The sequence below is a fragment of the Lepidochelys kempii genome, chromosome 6, assembly GCF_965140265.1.
Source record: "Lepidochelys kempii isolate rLepKem1 chromosome 6, rLepKem1.hap2, whole genome shotgun sequence".
NCBI lineage: Eukaryota > Metazoa > Chordata > Testudines > Cheloniidae > Lepidochelys > Lepidochelys kempii.
In genome coordinates, this window is record NC_133261.1 from 112,886,218 (window position 1) to 112,913,682 (window position 27,465).

Sequence of the window (27,465 nt, forward strand, 5' to 3'; positions counted from 1 at the left end):
CTGAGCTTAAGGGGAAATCTCTAGGACAGTTTTAAAAAATGAAGTTGTAGGTATTTTTCACAAGTTTTGGCAGGAGTAATTGTAGAATTTTTTCCAGGTGGCCATGCTCCAGAATGAAAGTTTGGAAAAGAACAAGAGTATACAAACTTTACATAATCAGATTTGTAGCTTTGAAATAGAAATTGAAAGACAGAAGGAAATGCTGCGGAATAATGAATCTAAAATACTTCATTTACAGGTAAGAATTTTAGACTCTCCCCATTAAAACAACAATTACAGTAGCTTCTGTTCTGTGCCTTTACGCTTGCAAAGTGAGGTGTTCTAATTAAAAAAAAAAAGTTTCACTCAAAAGGAGGCATTTACAATATTATAAAATAAAGTTTTGAAATATACCTTTTTTCCTGCTCAGTAGCTGGTTTTTCATATGTAAATCTCTTGATGGGTTTTAAAAGTTTTCACTAAAACGTTAAATTGACTACTCCACTTCAAAAAAACTGTATTGCATGAAAAGCCTAATTTTTAAAAAGAATAGTTTAAAGCTAAATAACACTTGGTCAGAGAAGCAATTGTAATCCTAAGAATTTAATTACTTTTTGCTGGTATGTAAATCAAAAATCTGCTTAACAGACCACTGCCAAACTTGAAGCAAGGCCAGTTAAATCCCTTTAAACTGTCCTGTGCTCACTCTGTATTTCCTTTCTCCTTACTGGTACTTAAGAAGATACTCATCATGGGTGAAATTCACCCCTATACAGTCAGCGCAAGTCTGTGCACTGCGTTTGAGTAGATGTTTTTCTCTCATATATCTTGTGACTTCGTCCATGATTCTTTCAGAGAAAATAGTACCTTTTTCACCCCCAAGGATCCCTTTATAAGCTATTGTACAAAGGCACTGTTGCAAACAACATTCTGACACATCCATCTCTAGAGTGGAACATAGCAGCTTTAACTGCACACTGCAATAGTATATATCAGTTTTCAAAAGAATGTAGATAAGTGTCATATCCAGTTGATGTTCCAAGAGAAATGTAGGTATTGTAGGCAGAATGTAAATACCCAAACAAGAATATCACGGGGGTTCAGTTTTATGTCTCTTCCAAAAGTTGGCATGTCCAACAGGACAGTGTCCCTAAACCACTATGCTGGGGACATTGCTTCAGTACCATCTAGAAGTCCCGTCTATTTGAAACATCAGCACTACCTCCCACAACACCTGTATCTTGGCCTCTCCTGTTCAAGTAGTGATGCTGCCTGTCTCTGCTTAGGTGGTGGCCAAAGATATGGTGACATGCTTGCAATATTGCATTCCAACACTGTGGAAGTAATTCAGGGTAGTGGCATACTTTTTCTGTATTTTTCCTATCTTGGTATTTCCTGGTGCATTGGAAAATTATTATTGTATTTCTTTGTATTGTGTCTACGGACCCCAGTCAGAGATCAGGACCCCATTGTGCAAAGTGCTGTAAAAACATATAACAAAAATACGATGCTTGCCCCCAACAAGCTTGCAATCTAACTCTAGTGCCGTGAATAAATGTGAAGAATCGACTTATTGGTGTGCTTTAAATGTATGTGTGCCTCTGTATTCACTGCTGCATGACTGTAGCACAGTGGTTCTCAAACGGGAGTCGGGACCCCTCAGAGGGTCATGAGATTATTACATGGGGGGGGTTGTGCGCTGTCAGCCTCCACCCCAAGCCCCGCTTCACCTTCAGCATTTATAATCATGCTAAATATAAAAAAAGTGTTTTTAATTTATGGGGGGGGGGGAGGTTGCATTCAGAGGCTTGTTCTGTGAAAGGGGTCACCAATACAAAAGTTTGAGAACCACTGCTCTAGCTTGAGGTAGGTTATCTTGAAAGTGAAAGTCTTTTTACATGCAGTTCTCTCTTAATGGGTAAGGATGGGAAAGGAAATATAGGAAAAGGTATAGCAATGTTTAATGAGGTCTTGGCAACTTATTGTAATTTTTCAAACTTGCTCAAGCCATGGCACTGGTCTGGTTCTGTTTAGAAGGGGTTTGTGTTTTAAAGAAATCCATTTTAATCCAAATCAAATAGATGGCTCTTTGGAGGTAGAGGGAGATTGAAGAGTTCCCCTCCCTCCCCCCCCACACCTCGCTTTACTTGTCCTATCGCCTTCATTATTCCAAGTCAAATAGTGGCTTAATGTTACTTCAGTCTGATTTCTCCCACGTGCTGAAATCCTGGTCTCCATCAAATCTGCAAGGGCAGTCTATAAATATATCCTAGTTTGATTTCTTATGAATTCTTTGGCCAGTCTCTGTCATCCAATAGGAGCTAAAAGCATTAATTACCTGTTGTGAACTATTCTTCCAGACTGTGTTGAGCAGCCATTGAAGTACCAAAGCCACAAATACTTATAGTGTAGTACTATGCAATCTGTGTTTGGACAGGCATTAATTGTTCAGCATTTGAGTCCTACGTGTACGGATAACTTTCAGTACGATATCAGTATTAGTTGCCATTCAACTTTCCTTAGTATTGGGAACAGCTGTGTTTCATTGATTACAGTTGGTATTGTTGTCTGCTCTGCAAGTCACTTTGGCAACAGCATTCTTAACAGTTCTTCTGAGCATAAAAGCATCAAAAGGCATCTGGGTGCTGGCAGGAATCTCAGCACTTAGGACCTTTTGGTTCAGTCTAATTTTCTCTGTACTGTTCTCCAAGGTAAATTTTAATACTTTCTTTGATTCGGTTTCATCAGCTTGCAAAGGAGTCACAAACTATTTTCTCAGCCACCATTTCATGGAAGCAGCCTGTGTTTTAAATCTCCATGATCAATGGATGGTAATGCTCTAGAAAAGCCAAGTCTTTCTAGATCTTTAAACTACTTCCAGTAGTGTCCATATGGGTGTTCCACTGTAGGTGTGTTTGCGTCCCTGCACCTTTGGTCACAGATTTTAGATAGCAGTGTTTGTTTGGCCCATACATGCACTCTCACTCCCTCGTGTTCTGCCTCAAGGCTAACTCGTGCTGGAGGGGCGAACTGTCCTCGGTTCCTTCTCAACCGCCCATGGTCAGAGACAGAGCACATAGCAGTCCACTTTCTCTTTCCTCAGAGTTTGAGTTCACTTTCCTAGCTCCTACTAGAGTTTCCATTTTTTTTTCCCTTAGCTTTTAGGGTTTCTGTTAGGTTCTCTTCCCCCTCCCGCCCCGCCCCCATTAAAAAAAATAAAATTTCCTTATCCCTGTTTTCCCCCTTTTTCCCCTGTCTGGGAATTGCCCTCAGTAAGGGGCATGCCCAGTTCTCCTGTGTTTAAGCAATGCCTCTCCTGTAGGGAGCAGTACCAGTTACAGATGGACACTATTGCGGCGTTCGGAGCCTCAGAAAGGCTCACATTCCGTAGAAGTGCACCTTCTACCAACAATTGAAGGTTATATCCCAAAAGAACTGGGAATTAAAGTTGAAACCCCTCCTCATGGACGGTGCTCTTAAATTGACATCTGACCCCAGTCCTGAATCTCCTCCATGGTAAAGGTCGTCCCCGGACTCTTCAACTTCTGAGAGAGAGACGAGGAGGAAATCTTCTGACTACCCTCGCAAAGTCTCCAGAAAGAGGGCTGCAAGCCTTCAAACTGAGCTCTTGACCAGCCAGAGGAGATCCATGGCATGATTGGTCACCTCTGCACTGGTGGCACAAACAGCTCTGAAACACGGTACCATAGGTCAGATGGGTCCTTTGGTGCAGACACTGCCTATAAGCCTAAAGACCTGAAGGGCACAGGCTCTGAAGCAGCAGTATTGCCAGTCAAAGGCAAGAGCAAAGACCATACCATCTCTGTGACGATGGTACTAAAGTGGAAAAACCTACGGTGCCAACTACTTTCAAATAACCCCTGCTGGGCCGATCATCTCGCTCAAGATCTCTACCAATTTTCTCTGTACCGGCAAGTCGGCACCAGTGAGTCAACACAGATGAGCCCTGTCAGTACCAATCACACTGCGGTGCCATGGGAGTTTCCTTTTTCTAGTGATGTCATGGTGGCCGAGACTCCAGAGTCCCTGCTGCTTGGTCCCAGGGCCCTGGTAGCAAGCCCATCTTGATCCCTGCAGTCACCACCAGTGATGGGGTGTTCAATTCCAGTCTCCTTGTCTACTCCGCTGCTATACAGCGAGGATTCAGATAGTGACCAAGGTGATATTCTCTCACAGCCTTCACACTGTGGGCCATCTCTGCATCAACCAGGGCACTCCCCATTATACCCTTGTTCTGAGCCTCAATTCTCCTTGTATGGCTGCCCCTGGGAACCACCACCCATGCCCTTTCCATCACCCCAGTGGCCATACTGGGACCCATGGGCAGCCCACAGGCATCCTACTTCTTGGACATTTGGTGTTTCCTACCAAGAATTGATAAGACTGTCTTCTTCAGCTTCTGTATCTAGAGCCCCAGAACCTCAAGAAACTTTTGAGGAGCAAGAGGCCAGGCTAGAGGAGGAGGTTACACCACCAATGAATATCTCCTCCTTCTCCCCAAACGAGGTGGTGATGTCTCCTCCACCATCCATGGTGGATAATTTTAAACTATTTCAAGATCCCACAAAAAGAGTGGTAGACACACTACAGATTCATAGATATTAAGGTCAGAAGGGACCATTATGATCATCTAGTCCGACCTCCTGCACAACGCAGGCCACAGAATCTCACCCGCCCACTTCTGCGATAAACCTCTCACCTATGTCTGAGCTATTGAAGTCCTCAAATCCTGGTTTAAAGACTTCAAGGAGCAGAGAATCCTCCAGCGAGATTCCGCTGGTGGAAGTGAAAGATACCCACTATAAGTTAGTGGATATACTGCACACCTCCTTTTCCTCCTGAAGACTTGCCCTCCCAGTCAATGAGGCACTTCTAGATCCTGCAAAGGTCATTTGCCAAATGCCAACCTCTACCGCACAAACATGTAAAAGGGCTAATAAAAAGTGCTGTGTGTCCTCCAAGGATGCAGAATTCCTTTTTTCACACCCTCCACCTAACTCCATCATTGTGGATATTGTGAATTCCCATGGCCAACAGCATCATACTAAATCCACTCATTATGACAGAGACTGGAAAAGAGTTGATTTATTTGGTAGGAAGGGATACTCCTCAGCAACTTTGCAATTCAGGATTGCAAATTATCAAGCCTTAATGGGGAAGTACAACCACATCAACTATGCTAAGTTTAATACATTTATTGACCATTTGCTAGAAGCACAATGGAAACAGTTTCAAGCAATCATACATGAGGGTCAGTTAGTAACTAGAACAGTGCTCCAGACCACACTAGATGCTGCAGAAACAGCAGTCCGCTTGGTATCGACGGTGGTGGCGATGTGATGGGCGTCGTGATTACGCTCTCAAGACTGCCGAAAGAGGTACAAATGATGGTCAAGGACCTCCCCTTTGTGGGCTCCAAACGTTTTAAAGACTAGACCAATGCCTCACTCCATACTCTTAAGGACTCTAGGCCACACTGCGCTCACTAGGGATCTACACACCAGGACAGAAATAGAAATTCAGTCCTCCATCATCCTATAGATCCCGACCGCCCCAATACCTGCCACCACAGCGTTACTATGAGCCACAGCAATATAGAAGCCTAGGATTCAAAGGCATAAACCATCACCACTCAATCCTTAGCATCTCAGCCCTAGACCTCAAAACACCAGTTTGAATGCCCTGGTTGAGGGCCTTAGAGACCACTCCCCACAACTTCAGCTGCAGCCTACCAAGCTTTCACATCCCTTTTGATGTCACCTCGCTCTTTTCCTCCAACACTGGGAATACTAACTTCCAACAGATGGGTCGTGGAGATCATTTCCAAGGTTACTCTATCCACATCACCACCCTCCCTCATCATCCCTCTTCAGGGACCTTTTTCACGAGACTGTAAAGAGAGGAAATAGATCACCTACTATGCTTAGGAGTCATAGAACCCATTCCTGTATGCTTCAGAGACAAAGGCTTTTATTTCCAATATTTCCTAATTCCCAAGAGAAAAGGAGGTTGGAGAGCCATACTAGATCTAAGAACACTAAACTAGTTACCTAAAGGCACAAAAATTCAAGATGGTCACACTTGCAGTAATTATTCCATCTCTAGAGCAGGAAGACTGGTTCTTGACCCTCGACCTCTAGGACATCTACTTCCATATATTGATCCAGCCATCCATAGACGATTCCTCAGGTTTACCCTTGGTCAGGACCATTACCAGTACAGAGTACTTCCCTTCGGCCTCTCATCCACACCTAGAGTATTCTCCAAGGTCCTTTCTGTAGTAGTGGTTCATCTATGCACCGTGGGGATCGTGATTTACCCTTACTTGGACAACTGTCCCCTCAGAGCCCGCTCCTTCAGCGTCCTATGGGCCACCTATAGGATCGTGGATATATTCACACAATTGGGTTTGCAAATCTATGCAAAAGATTGATCTTGATTCCAGTACAGCGGTTGGCGTTTGTAGGGACCAATCTTGATGCAGTACAAGCGAGAGCATTCCTCCTGTGACACAGATTTCACACCCTAACCACTCTCATAGAGACAGTTCAAGCCAGCCCACAAATGCAACATTGCTTTTGACAATGGACACATCCATAATAGATAGCCCATCTGAACAACCACAAGCTTCAGGGCAAATGGTCCCCCATTGAATGGACTCTCCATATCAACCTCTTAGAACTAAGAGCGGTCAGAAATGCTCATGCACACTTTCTTCCACTGATAAAGGACACTTACATGAAAATCATGACAGACAACATAGCGTGCATGTTTTATATATATAAATCAACAAGGGGGCACCAGATCATCCTCCCTGTTCATGGAAACACTAAAGCTATGAAATTGGTGGATTTATCACAATATTTTCATTTCAGCCACTTACCTGTCAGGAGTACAAAATATAACAGCAGATAGTCTCAGCTGCAAGTTCTCACGTGACCACAAGTGGGAAATGAACCCAACAGTACTCCACTGCATATTTCATCACTAGGGAACCCCAACAGTTGACCTGATTGCCACTTACCTGAACAGGAAATTCCCACTCTATTGCTCCAAGCCCGGTCTCGGAAAACACTCCTTAGGAGACGCTCTTCTTCTCCCATGGCTCAGAGACCTTCTATACACTTTTCTTCCATTTCCTCTGATGCTGAAAATCTTGTTTAAAAAATAGAGAGTAAAAGCAAAAGTTATACTGATTGCTCCCACCTGGCTGAGACAGATGTGGTACCAATACCTGGCACAGCTAACAATATGTCCACCAATCCCTCTTCAGCCCACTCCTTACCTCCTCTCACAGAATGATGGACAAATCCTCCGTCCCAGCCTACGGTTTCTGTGGCTCAAGTCTTGGCTTCATCATGATTCCAACACACGCACAATTGCTGCTCTAAAAAGGTGCAAGAAGTGTTATTACGCGGGAGAAAGTCAGCTACCTGCCGCACTTACCTACAAAAATGGGGGAAAATTCCAGGTTTGGTGTAATTCCAAACAAATCATCCCAGTATCTTCCTCCCTCCCCTTTGTGCTGGACTACATACTAGGCCTCAAGAGGATGGGGCTATCTCTAAGCTACCTCAAGACAGAGACAGACTAGACCTGCCACCAGCCTGCCGCCAACATATAGATGGATCCTTCATTTTCGCCCATCCAGTGACAGAGATTTCTCAATGGCATAGGAAACCTATTCCCATAAACCAGGCACCCCACATGGGACCTAAATCAAAATCTAAAGAGCCTAACTAGACAGCCCTTTGAACCTGTGATCATTTGTTCTCCTCCGCATCTATCAATTAAGACAGCGTTCCTGGTAACCGTCACAGAGAACAGTGCAAATAGCGGCATTAATGGCATACCGCCACGTCACAATTTTCTTTAAAGATAACTAGAGCCCTGGAAGTCTGTGGATATCTGCATCCGCGGATGTGGATATCCGCAGACCGTGTTTGCGGATCATGGATTGGATGCACATAAAAATTTTGTTTCCGCGCAGGGTTCTAAAGACAATGTCAAGCTGAGGCCGCACCCAAAGTTCCTCCCCAAGTTTACCTCCTCTTTCCACGTGAACCAGTTCATTCACCTTCCCACATTTTACCCAAAGCCTCACCGTGACAACAGGTAGGCTCTCCTGTATACGCGTGATATTAGAAGAGCCTTGGCCTTTTATTTGGACAGGACAAAGGCCTTCAAGAAATCTATTGAGCTCTTCCTCTCAATTGTGGACAGGTCAAAAGGTGCAGTGATATCACTGAGACTTTCCAAATGGGTCTCATACTGTATTAATTCTTGCTATCGTGCTTGTAATTCGATACCTCCATCCGGAATCCATACACATTCTGTGAGATCGGTTTTCACCTCTATCACCTTCCTTAAGAATGTTCCCATCCCAGAAATCTGCCAGGCAGTGACTTGGGCATTTCCTCCATACTGTGGCAGAACAATATGCAATTACTAGAGACTTAGCTTCCAATGCTATCTTCGGCTCCACAGTATTGTTATCTATAACAGTCTCGACTCCAAAACCGCAGCCTTCCATCGGGAATACTGCTCGGGATTCACCTACAGTGGAGCACCCATCGGGACACTTCTTGAAGAAGAAGAAGAATTTATTCACTTTGAGCAGTAACGATGGATCCTAGTTGTTCAGTACACAGGCACTACTTTATTGATTTACACCTTTCTTCTATGAGGGAATTGCTGTAGTATCTTTTAGCATAGTATGGTAGAACTGAGAAGGAAAAGAAGAATTACCATGAAGGAACCAATTATTGCTCCTTGATATGATTGACTGGGAGCTTAAATTCAGAACTTTGCTAGACACTAAAAATCATGGTCTTAATACAGACGCTGGATTTATGGCTTATTACAACAGTCCGTAACCCACTAATCCCACTTTTTGTCCTGTAATTACCGGGGTGTTAACACGCCATTTCACCTTGAATGGTCCCTCAGAATATGTGCTAATTACTTATGCTAAACAATATGTTGGACCTTGTAGTTAGCTGTGACACTCTCAGTAAGGAGGGTTCCCAGACCAGAGGAAGAGCTCTGTGTAGCTTGAAAGCTTCTCTCTCTTGCCAACCGAAGTTGGTCCAATAAAAGATATTACCTCACCCACCTTGTCTGACTGAAAACATGTCTCTTTCCTCCTTCATGAAATCTGTTAAGATCCTTTTGGAGTCCTACTGTTTGAGTTCTGAAGGATGCTTAGTTTTAGTAGCCAGGACTGGTCCAGAAATAATGTGTAAGATTTTTATAAATGGATAAAATATCTATAACAAATGATCTACCTACAGAAAATTAAAAATCATCAACTTCAGTATTTAGAAAAGGCATGTGTGGCTTAATGAAGGCATAGAGCTGTGTGTGCTAATAATTTGGAGAAGTTAGTGGTTGAAATAGAAAGTCATATATAGAAAATTCATATCTGCTTGAAAATTTTTGAGTACAATGTGAGACATCTACATGCTGACTAATGACATAATTAGAGAAAATACAATTCTCCACTGCTGCATTAAATTCAGGTTTAGTTTGTCAGTATTCCAAGTGTGAAAATCCTCTGCCTGTCTGCAGGGGGAGAGGCAAAAGATACCAGAGCCTCCTTTTCAATAGATTACAGACCTATTTCCATGTACTGTATTTGGAATTATCCTGAACAATTGTGAGGGATAAAATATAACACACTGGCAATAAACAAAACTCTCTTTGTAAACTTGGATGCATTGTGGTCAAGAATAGCATATTAAATATGGCTTGGTAGAGAAAAAGTTGTTCCCAAAAAAGCAATAGTTGGATCATTTTCTCCCATATTGGCACCATTGTTCCCAGGAAAAACCTTGCCTATACTTTTTTCTGTATTTTTCCCATAGTGGCACTTCCTGGTTCATCTGAAAATTATTTTTCTTTGTATTGTGCCTATTGGTGCCAGTCAGAGATCAGGGCCCCATTGTGTGAGGCACTGTACAACATACAACAAAAAGATGGCCGCTGCCCCAGTGAGCTTGCAGTCTAACTCTAGTGCCATGAATACAAGTCAAGAGTCAACTTATGGGTATACTTTAAATTTGTGTGTGCTTCTGAATCTGTGAACTCCTGGTCTGTTTGTTGATATCCTCTTATACAATTGGGTTAGGTCATCTCATGGTGTGCTCCCTTTTAGAGATACATCTCAAGGCTGTTCTCTGTTTTATTCCCCTCTGTGGTCTTTTGCCCCAGAACAGAAGGTGAAATAATTTTTTTTGTATTTGTAGTTTATGATTAGTATCACTACGCACAGTAACATTAATCTATTTGATGGGAGCACAGATCCACACATTTGATTTAGTACAGAGCTTTGCTTCACATAGTCATCATTTCAAGATTCATACATACTTATTTTGAAGCATCAGTGTAAAAAAAAAAAAGTTACGGTTATTCTTGAAACGTACTACATAGCTTAGTATTTCTTAGCTATAGCAGGATAAAACACACCTATAGAATATAATAATTCTACTAGCTGACTGTCAAATTCGAAGCATTCATTTAATCATTACAGATTTCCAGTATGTATTGAAACTGAGTGGTTAAAATAAACTTCCAAAAGGGGAAGTGAATGAAGTGTGGGACATTAAGGTTATCACCACAAAGAACATTGAATGCTTGGTTATCTGCCCAGAAGGTAGACACAAAATAAACTGAACTTGTCTTTATATTTAAAGTGCAAAAAAAAAAAAAGTAGAAGTGAAACGTTTTGAAATTTGCTGGGGATTTTTAATAAACTCTGATAGATTATATGAAACCGTCAAGTCAGATCTGGAATTTAACTGTAGCTGGTAGCCAAAGCAGTTTCTTGTTTCAAATACTTTCAGTATCATTTGAACTCTATAATTGAATACATGGTTCTGGCTAAAATTCCTGCTGTTCTAAATTAGCCGTGACAGTATAAAACATTCCATATTTTTTGTATTAGATTTGAAGCAATCTGGTGGGTGTGCTCTTCTTTCCTTGCTTAATTTTTTTATTAAAATAGAGTATTGAGAAATGAGATGAGTGTGCCTGCTTCAGAGATGAGAAGATTTTCTGCACTTCTCTTGAACAAAAACCTCATGGCTTTTTAAAATTATGAATAACTGTACAAAATCTGAACCAAGGAGCACCTTCAGGATTCATGGCCTGTTTAAATTTAGGAGCAAAGGGTGCTTGAGTGACCAGAAGCATGAGTTTTACTGACTTTTGGCTCTTAAATCACTTAGATGCTTTTGAAAATCCCACCCAAATTAAACTCAACAATGAATAAAATCTTCATTATAAGACCTTATATTGAAACAAGCTTCTGTAATCAAAGACCAAAATACTAATTTTCTAACTTTTTCCTAAATCTTATTTTTACTGGAGATCCTGACAGTGCTCTAAAAATAATAATAGCACATCCAGAGGACTTTCTCATTTCAAAGTGCTGTTCAGACATTCATTTGTCACAACACCCTGGTGAATTAGTTATCTCTGTTCACGCTTGGTGGAAACTGAGAGGTTGTGTCATAACCAAAGCTACCCAGAAGATCAGTGGGGCAGAGCCAGTAGTAAAACTGTTCCTATTTTAGTCCCGTCCTTGTTTCTCTAGATTATGCTACCACTAAGGTTCATTTAAGTGATGTGAGTTTATTTTAAATGTTTTTTGTCACAGACCACAATCGTTGTATAGCCTTCATTATTTCCAGCTTTTCCTGGTAGTTGTGTTTTCTTTTAACTAAATTTTACTGTTTCATAAAGCGAGTGATAGACAATCAAGCAGAGAAATTGAAAGAACTGGATAAAGAGATCCGCCCCTTCCGACAGAATTGGGAGGAGGCGGACATCATGAAGAGCAGTGTGGAGTCCCTCCAGAATAGAGTGAGTGAACTGGAAAGCGTTGATAAAACTGCAGGACAAGGAGCTCGAAATACAGGTGAGTGTAAGCACAATGAAGTAAAGTATTGCCCAGCAGCTACTGTAAAAAAGCCAAATGAGCTATTTTGAATGTAACTCCCTTTGTGATTTTCCTTTGAAAACATTGGTAACGCTGATCCTTCAGTTTCTTGAAAAGGAAATTAGGTGTGTAATCTTTTTGTTAATGACATGACACTTTCCCTCCTAGCTATACCTTAGACTTCTTTCCTATCTTACTTTGTTCTCTTGAACATAGTATTGATTACACTGAAAGTTAATTGCAAATATTTCCTCAGCTGGTCTTAGAAAGCTAATAGATTCCAGTAGCTTCTTAATAAAATATTTTCAGTGTATTGACAAGTCTTTCTGGGGTAATATTGTCCCAGTGAACAGATCAGTTATTTTTATTCACTTGAAAATATGCTTCCAGATGTCAGTGTACAGTCTTTTATGTCTAGTACAGAGGAATGTTTGATGTAAAGAAAACAGTGAGATCTATTTGAATAATAAGGTCATTGCCTCACACATTGAACAAGGTGATGAAAACCACAAGTTAGCAGTACAGTGTAGACCATTCTTAAGGGTTCAGGCAATATTGTTTGGTTTAAAGACAAATTACTATGTAAAGATAATTTTAGCAAAAAACTCCCTCATGTAAGTACCTCTACTAATCCATACTACCTATTTTTGTTATCGTTGCCAGAGAGTAAAATACAAAGGAATAGTGATGACTATTATGTTCCATGAGAGGGGAAGAAAGGACACATTAAAAAATGAACAAACAACAAAACCTTGGGGAGGAGGGAGTACTTAGTACCATGTAATGCAGAAAACTGTTTATCCATAATAGGACATAGCTTGAATTTTCAGCTTTTACTCATAATACATTTGCTGCTGATCCCTGATGAAGGATCAGGCAAAGATGAAGATTCTGAAACAACCCAAGGTTCTTCTACATTTAAATGGAATCACATGAGTTCAGTCATCATTTTCAAAGGTTTCCACAGTGATAAATCTACAGTTAATATTATTAGATGCTTGGTAAACGGCTGATTAGGCAAAAATGTCAGATTTTGTTTTTTAGCTTTGGCTGTATCGCATTGTGATTTGAACAATATTTATGCTGGATGTTTTGAGTGCTTGACATTTCTATCAAGTGTAGTGCAGTTCCCAACTTCCTCTATAATACAGTAAAATATCAGCTTTATAAAAGAGCCAATTAATATCACTGCTTGCTGGCAGTGGAAATTATTGTATGTGGCTAAATGTCAGTTGATTCTTAACTTTATACTGTTTTACCCTATACTATTATAGTATTGTGAGACTTATTTATTTTGTGCTATTGATTATTAATTCTCTATATTTTTTTTAAAAAAGTTAAATTATTCTTTTCTTCTCACAAACCCCCTCTCCATTTTCTACTAGCCGTACTAGAGACGCAGCTAAGTAGACACGATCAAATGCTGAGTGTTCATGATATTCGGTTGGCTGACATGGACCTCCGATTCCAAGTGTTAGAAACGGCCAGTTACAATGGAGTATTAATTTGGAAAATTCGAGATTATAAACGTCGGAAACAAGAGGCTGTCATGGGGAAGACTCTGTCCTTATACAGCCAGCCTTTTTATACTGGATACTTTGGCTATAAGATGTGTGCCAGAGTTTACCTTAATGGAGATGGCATGGGAAAAGGGACGCACTTGTCATTGTTTTTCGTCATAATGCGTGGAGAATATGATGCCTTACTTCCTTGGCCATTTAAACAGAAAGTGACTCTGATGCTAATGGATCAGGGACCTTCTCGACGTCACTTAGGAGATGCTTTCAAGCCAGACCCAAACAGCAGTAGTTTCAAGAAGCCTACTGGAGAAATGAACATTGCATCTGGCTGCCCAGTCTTTGTGGCTCAAACAGTTCTAGAAAATGGAACGTATATTAAAGATGATACTATTTTTATTAAAGTCATAGTGGATACTTCGGATCTACCAGACCCCTGACACACAAATGGGGAGGCAGATTAAACAGAAGACAACTCCATTTGGGGGTTTTCTATCAGTTTGTCTTCAATCAGAGGTCCTAAAGCACAAAGGACCACCTTGTGGAACAGAAGGAAGAGTTTGAAGGCATAACTTCTTAGGGTCCAATGGCGAAAGTAGCAACACATTAAGAAATCATACCATGGTATATTTTCTAATAGAACTCATAACACTTAAACTCTGAAGAATTATTAATCCCTCATGAGGATAATTATTACAGTCGGAGAGGCTTTTTTATTTAACTTATTCATCTAGTCAATTGGAGGTGAAAAGACATGTAAAGTATGTGCTGAATAAATTACCTGACTTTTCTTCATTTAGACTAGAATACAAAAAAATTCACATGTGGATTAGCTGGAAACTGTCAGCATGTTAAGTAAAAGAAGAAATGATGAAGTAATGTTGCAACTATGATATAATTACTTTGAAAAACTAAGTGCAATCGTGTCTGAAATACAGTATATTGTCTTTTTAAGGCCTCATCTGGTCTCTGTTTTAATAATTACTTTGTCAGAAGACCTTGGAAAATATCCAGGTCTTCTTGAAAGTATCTAAATCAGAATCATATTTTTATTTAAAGTTATATTAATAATTGTTACAGAAAACATTTTATTTTAAAGCAGTTGATAGACTGATATTTCTTGGAAGAAAAATAGAAGATATCAAACACTGGTTATCACTTGTGATAAAAAAAGAAATTATTCAACTATTGATGTTATTTCTCTTTAGAAATGTAAACCTACAATATATGTCGTAGTTAATGACACTATTTCAAAATTAAGGAAAAATCACTCATGGATGCTGTGCATCATTATCAGATTTATAATTGTTTTCACCCTAAAATAGGGCATTTGTTGAACTTTGGAGTTCTAAACGGAATCCTGTACGCTTTTAAAGTTCTGCCTCATGCTTTCCAATCAAGCTATATATATTGCTGACAGCATAAATGTGCAACACCTAATATTTTCAGTGTGGGGGAAGAGGATTAGTGCAGAAAAACAGCCAGTCATGATCCTCTAAGTTCATTCTATACTAGCGATCATTGCATCTTATTAAGGATATATGATCAGAAAGCAACGGAAAGATGATGGTGGCTTGCATGCATACATGTGCCTTAAATGTGATGTGCTGCTTATAACCCATAGCTTTGTATTTAGATTAATTATAATACCCAAAATGGTGGTTTTAACTGGACTTCAGGCAAAATGTGTAGCCTTGTCTTCAGAGCCCTTAGATAATTTGCAACATGCAGAATAGAAGCCAAAGTCCAGGTTTGGCTGCGAGAGCTTCTATGGAATCCATCATGTTCAGGTCCCAAATTTGTATGCACACTGCTCCTATGGAGCTTGGACTTTGACAATGCCCCTAGGCTAACATGAAGGAAGAAGTCATGCTTCCTCCCAATCCTGCGTATGGAAGGTGGCAGCACTTTAAATTGACTAATCTGAGAATTCTGAATGGATATTAATGTATACGCTAATTGTTGTCTGTTCACGGCAGACTGACAAACATCCTAACCGGGAAATACACAGGTTTCTTTGTTATCACTGCCTGAACTTCAGCAGCAAGCATTTCCCAACCCTGAAACATGCTGATTGCAACCCACTGCGTTTATCTACTTCTGCTTGTTAGTCTGGAAGTAGAGAGTCCAGTGGCATAGCTTAACTATATACCAGTCATCTGGGTGCTACTTTAAAATCTGAGTGCTGCTTAGAACTAATGTGAGAAGCAAATTAGTACACCTTTGTGCATATGAGAAGGAATTGTGCTGGTCCTCTTGACTGTCAGGGTTGTACCCATTCAGTTTTCCACTTTTGGGGGAGTAGACACAATATTTACCTAGGGCTCAGTTGAATTCATGCCTTTGTAGTTCAGCTTGTCTCTGTTGCCATTGTCTTTTATGGCTGTGCCTTCACAAACTGTGCCTGCAAGAAGTACTTTCCTGTTACAAATATACAGTGCATGCTAAGTGGTCTTCATGGGTTTTCCAGGCACCTGCTAGAATACTGCCTGCTTCTTGGCATCCAAAACATTCCATAGCAATCAGTCTTCCTGTTCTTGCCTTCTACTGTCTAGGTACTATATTCCTTGTATGGTACATAGGTGACAACAGGTGCAGGCTATTGTAAGGAGGCATGTGCTAATGTTTTACTTGTGGCACAGAAGGAGGACTTCCTGCAGAAGATCTATATGGCACTTGCAGTTTTATGCAGGCAGCCTAAGTAAACCCATCACTTATGCTTTAGATCAAAGGTTCACTCAACTTGCATACCATTCTAATAGTCATGAATGTAGGCAGCTGAGCTTTTGTGTATGTGCATCACAGAATTTTACTGAAAACAGGATTCCCAAGTGGAAATGTCCAAAGGGCTCTGCTCCCATTGCTAATATATGTATTGTGAAATTTAAATGAAAATGTGTGGTCACATAAGAACAGTTTCTATCCTGTTTGACTCTGAGACTGATTTAGGTGAGAGTTGTATTATAATCAGGCCCCTGTGTGTTTTGCAATTTTCTAGTTACAGACTCCAGGTCTTGCAGCAGAATTATGCTCCTGAATTCAAGATCGTAAACAAAAAATGAAATAAGAACAAGTGTAAATTTATAGTGTAATCTTCTTGAGTCTGCATACAGCTTATAATAATTCTAGGATGTCTGAATCACCAATTCATTTCAGTATGATGTTAACTCTGAAACCTCTTGATGAAAATTTAAATGTCAACAATAATTGTTTGCTGGTTATTTTACCAGAAACATCAACTAATGAATTTAATCCATAGTTCTCCAAACTTCATTCCATGCTTACTCAGATGCCAGAAGTCCCAGCTGCCAAAACCTCCAGCTTCATTCTGACAGCTTCTGTAATGCAGTAATGTATTGTCAATACAAAAATCTTTTGGCATTGATTTTAATATCAAGATAATCAACATGGAAGCTGATACTGACTGTATTTTCATTTTTAAAAATGATGTGAAGCTGCCACAGAATTTCCAGTTTGCTCCCCTTAATTCTGCAAAATTTAACTATATCCTGCTGTGGAGTACATCAATTACAATATCCCCATATCTGCAGAACTCGCCAGATATCCCTGGACTGAGAGATTTTTGCTGTATATGCAAGTGGGTTCCCTCAGCTTCCCAGCAGTGAAAGTATGTAGCACTTAGAGAAATAAGGTCATGAAATGTCATCCAAATTTTGGGCAAAGATTGCTTGTGCTTTACTGCCCTGTGAGTCTGGTAAATTTATTAAACATTTTTTTTCCCCTGAACATTCAGGTTTTTTTTCCTCCCAGATATTTCAGAACTTTTCTGGGGACTATCTATAAAAATGACTCATAGGGCTATATTCTGCCCACAGATCACACCTTTGAAACCCCATGAGCCTCAGTAGAGTTGCATGAACGCAGTGGAGGGTCCATGGTATTTGAGTTACAGTGCTAATCATTACCATCAACAGCATTTAGCAAAAAGATTTAAGTCTACCAGAAATTGGCTGTTGTATGCTATACATAGAGTATGCATGCATTTGTTGTTTAAAAAAAAAAAAGTCTCATTCCAAACAGGATGAAACTATTTCAGCGTTTAAAGACCAATCTGTGATCCTTATACATGACCGCGTTTGCATTACTTCTCCGTTGATCTTAAAGGGATCTTGTTTAGCTGTTGTCTACATGTACGCCTTCACAACTTAAGTCAACTGCTGACTTTTTATATGCAATGTTGATTTCAGCCTTTTACTGTAAATTTGTTCTTCTCAAAGAGAATGTGCAATAGGAAAACAGAAAAGGGTAGCTTAACTTCAGTGATAATGAAATGTAATGGGTAACATGCTAGTTATCTTTTTAAAAAAAAAAAAGAAAGAAAGAAAGATAAAATGCAGTTTAATTCCTCTTCCAAATTGGTTTTCCAATTTGGAAAAGGAAAGTTGAAGATATGAAATGTGCCTGATGAATCTCTCAAATGCAAGGTAATGGAGATCTGTGTGTGTTGTAGTTGTAAAATACTGAACCCATGAATGTTAGGGTACGATTGTACTGCTCAAGTTGCTACCAACTTGCCCTGGTTATGGCATGTTGCGACTGAGTTTAAAACCCACCTATTTGTTAACTATAGTCCATCATGCTGAATAGGCATTTCACCAACAATGCAGTTTCTAATAACATTGGTGCTCTGTGGTGCAAGACAGAAAAGCCTGTAGGCAATGGTAGAGAAGTATTCTGCACCTCCTGACTATATCAAATGTTACTGCAGTCTTGATGCCTTGATGTTTAACTATGCAAATATATTAATAGGTGGAGGGACAAAAATAATCTTAGCTAATTTTAGTTACAAACCTAGTATCTTAGTTTTCACTGTTACAATGTTATATATATTCCGGGTTTGTCATCAGGCAAAGAATTGTTTGACCATATAGAAGTGGTCAAAATAACCCCAGCCCCCAAATCAGTCTTGGTCGACTGGTGCAAATATTTTTTGCTGCTGTTAAGGGAGACTCATGGATAGTAGCAAGCCCTGGATTCCCACACTCCAGGTATGAAGACTCAGCACACTGCACACAAAATCTGCTTTGTCTCGTGGGAAGTGGGTAGCTTGCTGGATCCTTCTGAAAACTTTATATGGATGCTCCAGGGAGTGGCGTCTAGTTCACACACCCTTCCTTTTACTCAGCTAATCAGGAGATTCAGGGTTTTTTTTAAAAAAAGAAATAGTTGGTGCTGGGCAGCTCAGACGGAAGAGGTGGGGCAAAAGATGGTTTATTTTTTATTCGTGAAGGTAAGAACATGGAAAAACAGCTAGTCCTCTGCCCACCTCTTCCTGGGATTCCTGCGGTTTACTTCAATCAATACCTCTCAACTTCTGTTGACCTAGAAATCATGGAAACTTCAAAAAAAAAAAATCTACCCTGGACTTTGGTCTATTTGATCATGATTCTTAGTGCTTACTGTATAATACATAGTGCTTTTCATTTACAAAGCATTTTACAAACAAGAACTAATCCTCACAAGAAGCATTCACATATTATAGGCAGGAAAACTGAGTTAGAGAGGTGGAATGACTTGCCCAGAGCCACAAAAGGAACTTGTGTTGGAGCCAAGATTAGATTAGAGGTTCCTGTCTCCTAGTACTATGTTCAGACCACTGGACCTCACCTTTTCATGTGTTTATCCCTTAAAGAAACTGAAAAACAAAGTGACTTATTTTAAAGACCCACAGTCAAGACTGTAAGGGCTAGAATTAAACATACGAGCTGTCATGATTTGGGGGCATGCACGTGACAGCCCACGTGTTACCAAACACAGTACTTTTCAATTGTTCTTTTTATGGTGCCCTCATTTTGGGGAATAGATTTTAAGGGCTCAAGTAGGCAGGGGGACCAAAAACCGTTTAAGTGGATTTATTGTGGTATGTCAACCTTTACTGTGACCCTTTCTCAATCAGTTAGCTGAGCAACGAAATTGAGGGTTTCACTGTTACTTCCTGCCTTTTAATCTGAGTCTCAAGACAGTGCCAAATGGAGGAAGGTCAAGGAGAAATTTTGGGTGCAAATTCAGAGGCATCCCTTAAATTCTGTTAGAGTTAAGAGAGACAGCACACAAGGGATCTGTTTAATCCTATTTCTCTTCTAATTTATTGGCAAGACTGTAGCGTTTGTCTTCCATCTCATGATTTTAGTGTCTATATTAGGCGACGTTTTCTCCAAGTTAGGATTAGTTCCTTAGGGTTCAAATAACATCTAAATTTCACAGAGCTACACCTGATCCAATATCCCAGGATTTATGTAAATTCAGATCTGGATTCCAACTCTGTGGTTTTGGTTCATCAACCCACTTAAGCAAGGGTTGTTTGTTCGTGGTGTTTTTTTTACCTTTTGGTCCTTTGGAACTAAACTGTTAATTTGGTTGCCAGTTCCACGAGGACTTTTTAACTTCTTAGCAATGCCAGTGTCCACTCGCACCATTGCTAGCAGTGGGATGCGCAGTGAGAAAATTTGACTCTGTCTAAGGGTTACTGAGATAAACCAGCATTGCCATACGTAAAGGTCATTCTCCTGCATAGAGTGTTCTGAGCTTTAAATTCAGTTATAGCTCATTTTTGAAAGGATACATTTTCCAACTATGACCTGTCTCACTGGCAGCGAGTTGTATAATCTGCACTTGTGGAATGGAAAAGTTCAGGCTTCTATCATTGCTGATGCACCATATGATCCACACATTTATTTTCCTTGTAGCTGTTGTGTTAGGGGTTATATAACTTTTCAGTTTTATAGGGGAATAAAGTTCAGGATTTCTTATGAGATATAAAACTCCAATAATTTATTAGTGATTAGGGGATGTTAATATCCCATTCAGAAGCGATGGGTTGTAGGTAGATCCATTCCTCTCAGACAAGTAGGATAACCTTTAAAACACACGAAACAACATACAAATTAGAAAAGCTAAAAGCTGACATTTCCAAGAAATTCTCTTAAGAAATATCTGTGGAAAATACATGAGTAATCAAGAATAGTGTACAAATTAATGTTTATAAAACTTGTGTAATTTACATTTTATCTCATACTCTTCAGTGAATGGTACACCTGTTATGTTCAGTTTTACAATCCAAAAACAAAGACCAAAGAAGGCCAACCTCATTTGATTGTGTATATTCTGCCTGTCTTAATTATCAATAGCTGTAAGGATACAGTGCAAGTGATCTGGTAACCAGTGGTATTCGTACTTTTTTTTTAAGGGGGCGGGGGGTGGGGACAGACTTTAAAAATGTATAATTTATTGCTCAGCAATAACCATGTTGTTAATAATAATAATAATAATAATAATGAAGCAACATGTCTTAATTTTCCAATAGCATTATTCGATGTTGTACTTCAGTTTGTTGTATACTGTGTTTTTTGGTATTTATTTGTGTTTGGAGGTCTTGCTATGTCTTTTGTGTTTTAATGCTAATACAAGGACAGTGTGTATAAGAGTGTAGAATGCAAAACTATGAAATGCTAAACTATCTGTTATTAAAGGAAAAATAAATCTAAGTAGGAAATCGTATTTTTTTAAAACGAGATGATGTATTGGAATTTGAATGGCTTGAGCTTACTTACAGAGTAAAAATGTAACCTTTCACCTTCTTTGTATTCATTTATATGATGACTACTTAGGGCTCCATGCATACATATAGCTAATAGACCTGTATCACATTATTGTTACAACATTTACCACCTTCTCCCACAAGATCCTTTGCTTTGGATTTTTATAACATACTAACTTCCACCTGATGAGTCACAAGTAAAATAAAGTAGGAAATTAGTGTTCAGTCTGACATCAAAACAACGGCATTGTCACCAGTAGAGTAGAAGCAATTAAGATGGGTTTTCATGCATTCATATGAAACTGCCTCCCCAGGAGAATAGTGAAAGGAGAGAGTGTGGCTTGAATTTCCAAAAACTGTAAATTATTTTTCCTCCAATAAAGTTACTGCATTTTTTGAGTTCTAAAGTTGAAACCAAAAGAAAAACAGAGAGACCTCCTACAGGCATGTTGGAAATATTGTAACACATTTAGATAGTCTACACAAAGTTACATGCACTCTCAAAATCATGCAAGTTATGTTGTTGTTCATTTACATTTGAGTTTCAGTTGAATGATAAAGGGAATTATTGTGATTACCAACAGTGAGGGGTAAAGCATGTTGTTGTTTTTTTGTCAACCATGCAAACTTCTCAAACTGCAATTAGCTCTTTCTCCTTCTATCCTCCTCCTTCTCTTTCTCTTTCTATCTCCTGACCTCCAGATTTCTCCGTTCCCCTCATTCTCTGTCTTCCTCTCTTTTCCTTTTTGCTTTCTTTGGCCTATTGTATAGTCCCCATCTTGCCTCTGTGTGTAGAGATATGGGAAGAACTGTACCCTACATCAGTGGTTTTCAAATTCTGGGTTGTGGAATGTAAGGCACTGGGTTACAGCAGCTCTGGTCAGCACCACTGACCAGGCTCTTGAAAGTCCCATCTGCGGTGCTGCCCGGCTAAGGCAGGCTAGCCCCAACCTGTTCCGAGACAGCACTGCGCCCCGCAAGCAGCCAGCAGCAGGTCCGGCTCCTAGGCAGAGGGACCACAGGGCTCTGTGTGCTGCCCCCACCCCGAGCACTAGCTCCACACTCCCATTGGCTGCAGCGTAGCATGGTCTACAGTGCCAGCACAGGAAGTCTGCCTTAGCACCCCCACTGTGTCACTGACCGGGAGCTGCCCAAGGTAAGCCCACACCCCAATCCCCTGCCGCAGCCTGGAGCCCCCTGGAGACCCTGCACCCCAAACCCCTCAACCCTGGCCCCAGCCCTAAGCCCCCCCAAACCTGGTGCCCCCTCCTGCACCCTAAACTCCTTATCTGCGGCCCCAGCCTAGAGCCCTGACTCCCCTTGCATCCCAACCCCATTCTCCAGCCCAGAGCCCCCTCCCACATCCTGAACCCCTCATTTCTGGCCCCACCTCACAGCCTTCATCCCTCTACTCCAACCTTCTGTCCCAGCCCTGAGCTCCTCCCAAACCCCTCATCCCCAGCTCCGTTGTCGTGGGCATCAACAATTTTCTTCAACTGGGTTGCCAGAAAAAATGTTTGAAAACCACTGCCCTACGTCACACTCTCCAGTGTCTCTCTAATTACAGCTCTGGTGGCAAGGCTATGCTCTTGGCAGCATCTCTCTCTCTCTGATTAATCCTCCTGTCCTATGAAGTGACTAGAGGTGCAGCCTGGAGAGCTTCCCCCATGACTCTAGCTCTTCCAATCGAGGAGTATGAAGTGGATGCTCAGGATCCAAACAAGTGTCACCTGAAATTGAGAGTGACCCATGCCAATCCAGCAGGCTTAATAGATCAGCATGGTTCCCCGCACGGAATGTAAGGGTGATCAGCTTCATTATCAGCATGAAGGGTATGGCTAAGTGCAGGGCGCAGTCCTGTGGACCTAGTGGGGGAAGAGTCCTTTATCAGCATAGTCTTAATCAAAACATGGTTAAAGGAAAAAGAGACACTGTTTGGGTGGATGGATGTGGGTGTAAGTGGTGACTCTTTCTGCATGCTCGCAATATGCTTAGCTAGACCGACCCTCCTTTGCTGTGAGGGCTGTAGCTTTGGCATCCATGGGGCAGTGCACTTGATAATGCCACTTCAGGTACTCCGACATTCCCTGTCCTGCACATCACATTTTCCCCTCGGACTCATACTCCCAGTGCTCTCTGCATGTGCTGCACAGGATTAAGCCCTTGGTGTGTTATCGTCTAACAAGTGTGAAGCAATTGAACACTTATATTTTACGTTCCTCGTTCACTGATGGAGCAGATCACTCTGAAGTCGAGTCCTCAACGGCTGTCCTCAAACCTCTGGGCTCTGTCTAGAAGTGACCCTTCTGAATGTTTTCTGTTTAGTGCAGCTTAGAAGTCACCTTCCAAATATTCTTGGTTTGAGTGGAGAAAAGAAAAATTACTTTCACCATGATCCCCTAACATTACTTCCTTCCCTCCCCCTCACTCCTCCCCCTCTCCCCCCCCACACAGTGAATCCCATTGGGAATTATGTATAAAACTCATTCTTTCTTTGAATAGCATAATACAAGAAGATACTTTCTGCAAAACAGGTCACAGGAGGTAACTTACGTTTATATATGGTTTCTTTCCCCAGAAGAGTATAGATTATTTCATTTGATAGAAATACAGTCCTGTCTCAGAGAGAACATGGCAGGTGTTTAACAAACGTTAAACACGATAGTTCAGAACAGGAAATGAAGAGTGCCTCTCCATTTTTATGTACAGGGTCCACATTGTAGTTACTCCACTTGGAATTGGGCCAGGATACCATGCCCTTCTCTTGCAAGAGTTGTAGGGGAATTGTTGTTAACCTAGTCAGTGGTCTTGTCCAAAAGATCTTGGGCAACATTTTCAAAAGCACTTAAATCCCTAAATCTCATCGACTTTCAGTGGGACTTGGGGCTTGACTACGTGGGGTTTTAAACCTGATCAAATTGAGTTAATCCAGTTTGAAAACAGGTACACATGGCACAAATTCATTACTGCCCATTAGCTCCACATTTATCATGAACTCTGGCGTCCTCTTGCAAAGTGGACCAGGTTTGCTTCAAATTGAATGAGACTGGTCTACTCGTGTGGACGCAATTGCTGACTAGGTTATTAAAAATTCCCCTACAATTCTTACAAGAGAAGGGCATGGTATCCTGGCCCAATTCCAAGTGGAGTAACTACACCATGCACCCTGTATGTAAAAATGGAGAAGGTACTCTTCATTTCCTGTTCTGAACTGTAGCGTTTAATGTTTGTTAAACAGCTGCTACGTTCTCCCTGAGAGAGAGAGGATTGTATTTCTGTCAGATGATATAATCTATACTCTTCTGGGGAAAGAAACCATACATAAATGTAAATTTACCTCCTGTGACCTGTTTTGCAGAAAGTATCTTCTTGTATAAAACTCATTCTCGCCTTCTTGCAGGCTTCTACTGGCTATCCCACAGTGTTTTGCAGTTTGACCATTACTGACTTGTCCATTTACATGTCTGCCCTCCCATGCTTTGGTGTCAAGTTCCCAAGATGACCCCTCCACCTTTAAAAGCTGGCATGGGGCCAGATTTTGCCCATTTGCTCTTGGATCACTGTGCATCATTTTTGTAATACAACCACAATAGCACTCTAGAAGCCAGGCACCATACCTTGCACAGCCATTTGGTGATGTGCTGAGACCCTGGATCTCATCACCATCTGGGGAGAAGTGTCAGTGCAAGAAGCTCTTGTGGCCAGCCTCTGGAATAAAGTGCTTCTTGTGGGCATTACAAAGCAGATGTTTGTGAGGAACATGGAGCAGTGCCAGACAAAGAGCAAGTTGCTCAGGAAAAAGTACATTGTCTCCTTTTGTCCTTCATTTCAATCTGGCAGGGGACATGTGACATGCCCATTTTTTTGATGAACCAGATAGGGTTCTACACAATTATAGTACCACCTGTCCCAGGCACCATTTGGATCCTGCGGCCCACACTTCTCCCCACCATCTCTCCAACCCCCTGAGGATGATCTTTTGGAAGATGAACAGAAGGCTGCCTCAGAGGAACTGTCCCCCTGAGAGACAGGATCATTTGGGGACACAGGATCCTGATGCCGATCAGCTGGAAAGCTAGCTGCAGTCCTGCTCTGCATCAGCTGATCCTGAGTTCCAGCCAGGAACCCTGGCCAGGACTGATAAGGCAGATTCCTGGAGGCTTTGGTATGTATGTACCTAGACTTACCATTTGTGGTGATGATGATTACTGTACAGTACAGTACAGGGAAATGGGATTATTTAGTCTGCTGAAGAGAAGAATGAGGGGGGATTTGATAGCTGCTTTCAACTACCTGAAAGGGAATTGCAAAAAGGATGGATCTAGATTGTTCTCAGTGGTACCAGATGACAGAACGAGGAGTAATGGTCTCAAGTTGCAGTGGGGGAGGTTTAGGTTGGATATTAGGAAAAAAATTTTCACTAGGAGGGTGGTGAAGCACTGGAATGGGTTACCTAGGGAAGTGGTGGAATCTTCTTCCTTAGAGGTTTTTAAGGTCAGGCTTCACAAAGCCCTGGCTGGGATGATTTAGTGGGGGACTAATTCTGCTTTGGGCAGGGGGTTGGACTAGATGACCTCCTGAGGTCCCTTCCAACCCTGATATTCTATGATTCTACTGTGGCCCTAGCTTTAGGAGTAGCTCACATCCACCTGCAATGGCTGAGGCCAGGTGCACTATGGCCCTCCTGAGTTTCCAGTCCCCATCTCAGCCAACACTGTCCATTCAGTCCTCCCAAACCTGTGTCCAAAACGGCAGCGACTCTGCCCAGGCAAGCGGCCTCTGTGATGTGCTAAATCCACAACACTCAACTGCTTTCAGAATCACCGCATAGAGGGCCCTTACCTATCCGTTTGTTTTCCTTTCCCATTCTCTGGAACGATTTGTACAGTGGGGTTGCTGAGAGCCAGTGAGCCAAACTGTAAACCCTGCACATAATGGAAACTACTTCAACCCAGGGGGTATGGCAGCACGCTTAGTTCCAGCACTTGTGCCATTCTCTCATCTCACCTAACTGGCAAACCCACCCATCCCTTTTTTTGCTGTCTCAAAACTGGCAACCAGCAGTGTGGCACAGCTGCAATCTCTATGCTGCCCAACGTGCTCCCCCACCGAGCGGATCAGAATAATGAAAACATTCACTTGTGCAAAATTCAACAGTTTATTGCACCAGGGGATACAGGAAAAGAAGTGTGGTTAGTGTTCATTGTTGAAGTGTGGTATAAATTAGGGCTGTCAATTAATTGCAGTTAACTCACACTATTAACTCAAAAAAAGTAAGTGCGATTAAAAGAATTAATTGTGATTAGTAGTAGTTTTAATCACACTGTTAAACAATAATAGAATACCAATTGAAATGTATTAAGTATTTTTGAATGTTTTTCTACATTTTCAAATATTCCAGGGGTCATGCTTCCTGCCGATGATGCTTGTTAAAAGAAATAATGTGTTAATTAAATTGGTGTCTGAGCTCCTCAGGGGAGAATTGTATGTCTCCTGCTCTGTTTTACCCGCATTCTGCCATATATTTCATGTTATAGCAGTCTCGGATGATGACCCAGGACATGTTTGTGTTAAGAACACGTTCACTGCAGATTTGACAAAATGCAAAGAAGGTACCGATGTGAGATTCTAAAGGTAGCTACAGCACTCGACCCAAGGTTTAAGAATCTGAAGTGCCTTCCCAGATCTGAGAGGGATGAGGTGTGGAGCATGCTTTCAGAAGTCAGAGCAACACTCCAGTGAGGAAACTACAGAACCTGAACCATCAAAACAGAAAATCAACCTTCTGCTGGTGGCATCTGACTCAGATGATGAAAATGAACACGTCGGTCCACACTGCTTTCGATTGTTATTGAGCAGAACCTGTCCTCACCATGGATGTGTGTCTCTGGAATGGTGGTTGAAGCATGAAGGGACATATGAATCTTTAGCACATCTGGCAAGTAAATATCTTGGGACACTGGCTACAATAGTGCCATGCAAATGTCTGTTCTCACTTTCAGGTGATGTAAACAAGAAGTGGGCAGCATTATCCCCCGCAAATGTAAACAAACTTGTTTGTCTGAGTGACTGGCTGAACAAGAAGTAGGACTGATTGGACTTGTAGGCACTAAAGTCTTACGTTATTTTTTTTTGAGTGCAGTTATTTTTGTACATAATTCTACATTTTGTACCTAATTCTACAATTTAACTTTCATGATAAAGAAATTGCACTACAGTACTTGTATTAGGTGAATTGAAAAATACTATTTCTTTTGTTTTTTACAGTGCAAATATTTGTAATAAAAATAAATATAAAGTGAGCATTGTACACTTCATATTCTGTGTTGTAATTAAGTCAATATATTTGAAAATGTAGAAAACATCCAGAAATATTTAAATAAATGGTATTCTATTATTGTTTAACGGTGTGATTAATAGCGAGTAAAATTTTTAATTGCTTGACAGCC

The 27,465-nt window shown here is 40.9% G+C and overlaps 1 protein-coding gene across 5 annotated transcripts in view; it reads left to right on the top strand.

Moving 5' to 3' along the window:
* The window catches only part of TRAF3 (TNF receptor associated factor 3), a 90,596-nt gene extending 69,281 nt beyond the window's left edge, over positions 1–21,315 (top strand). For all 5 annotated transcript variants that reach the window (XM_073349709.1, XM_073349708.1, XM_073349707.1 and 2 more), the window contains 3 exons: positions 98–238; positions 11,746–11,920; positions 13,327–21,315. In XM_073349709.1, coding sequence (XP_073205810.1) covers positions 98–238; positions 11,746–11,920; positions 13,327–13,898 — 888 coding nt within the window. In that variant the 3' untranslated portion in view covers positions 13,899–21,315. The remainder of the gene's footprint in view (positions 1–97; positions 239–11,745; positions 11,921–13,326) is intronic.
* The last annotated feature ends 6,150 nt before the right edge of the window (positions 21,316–27,465 follow it).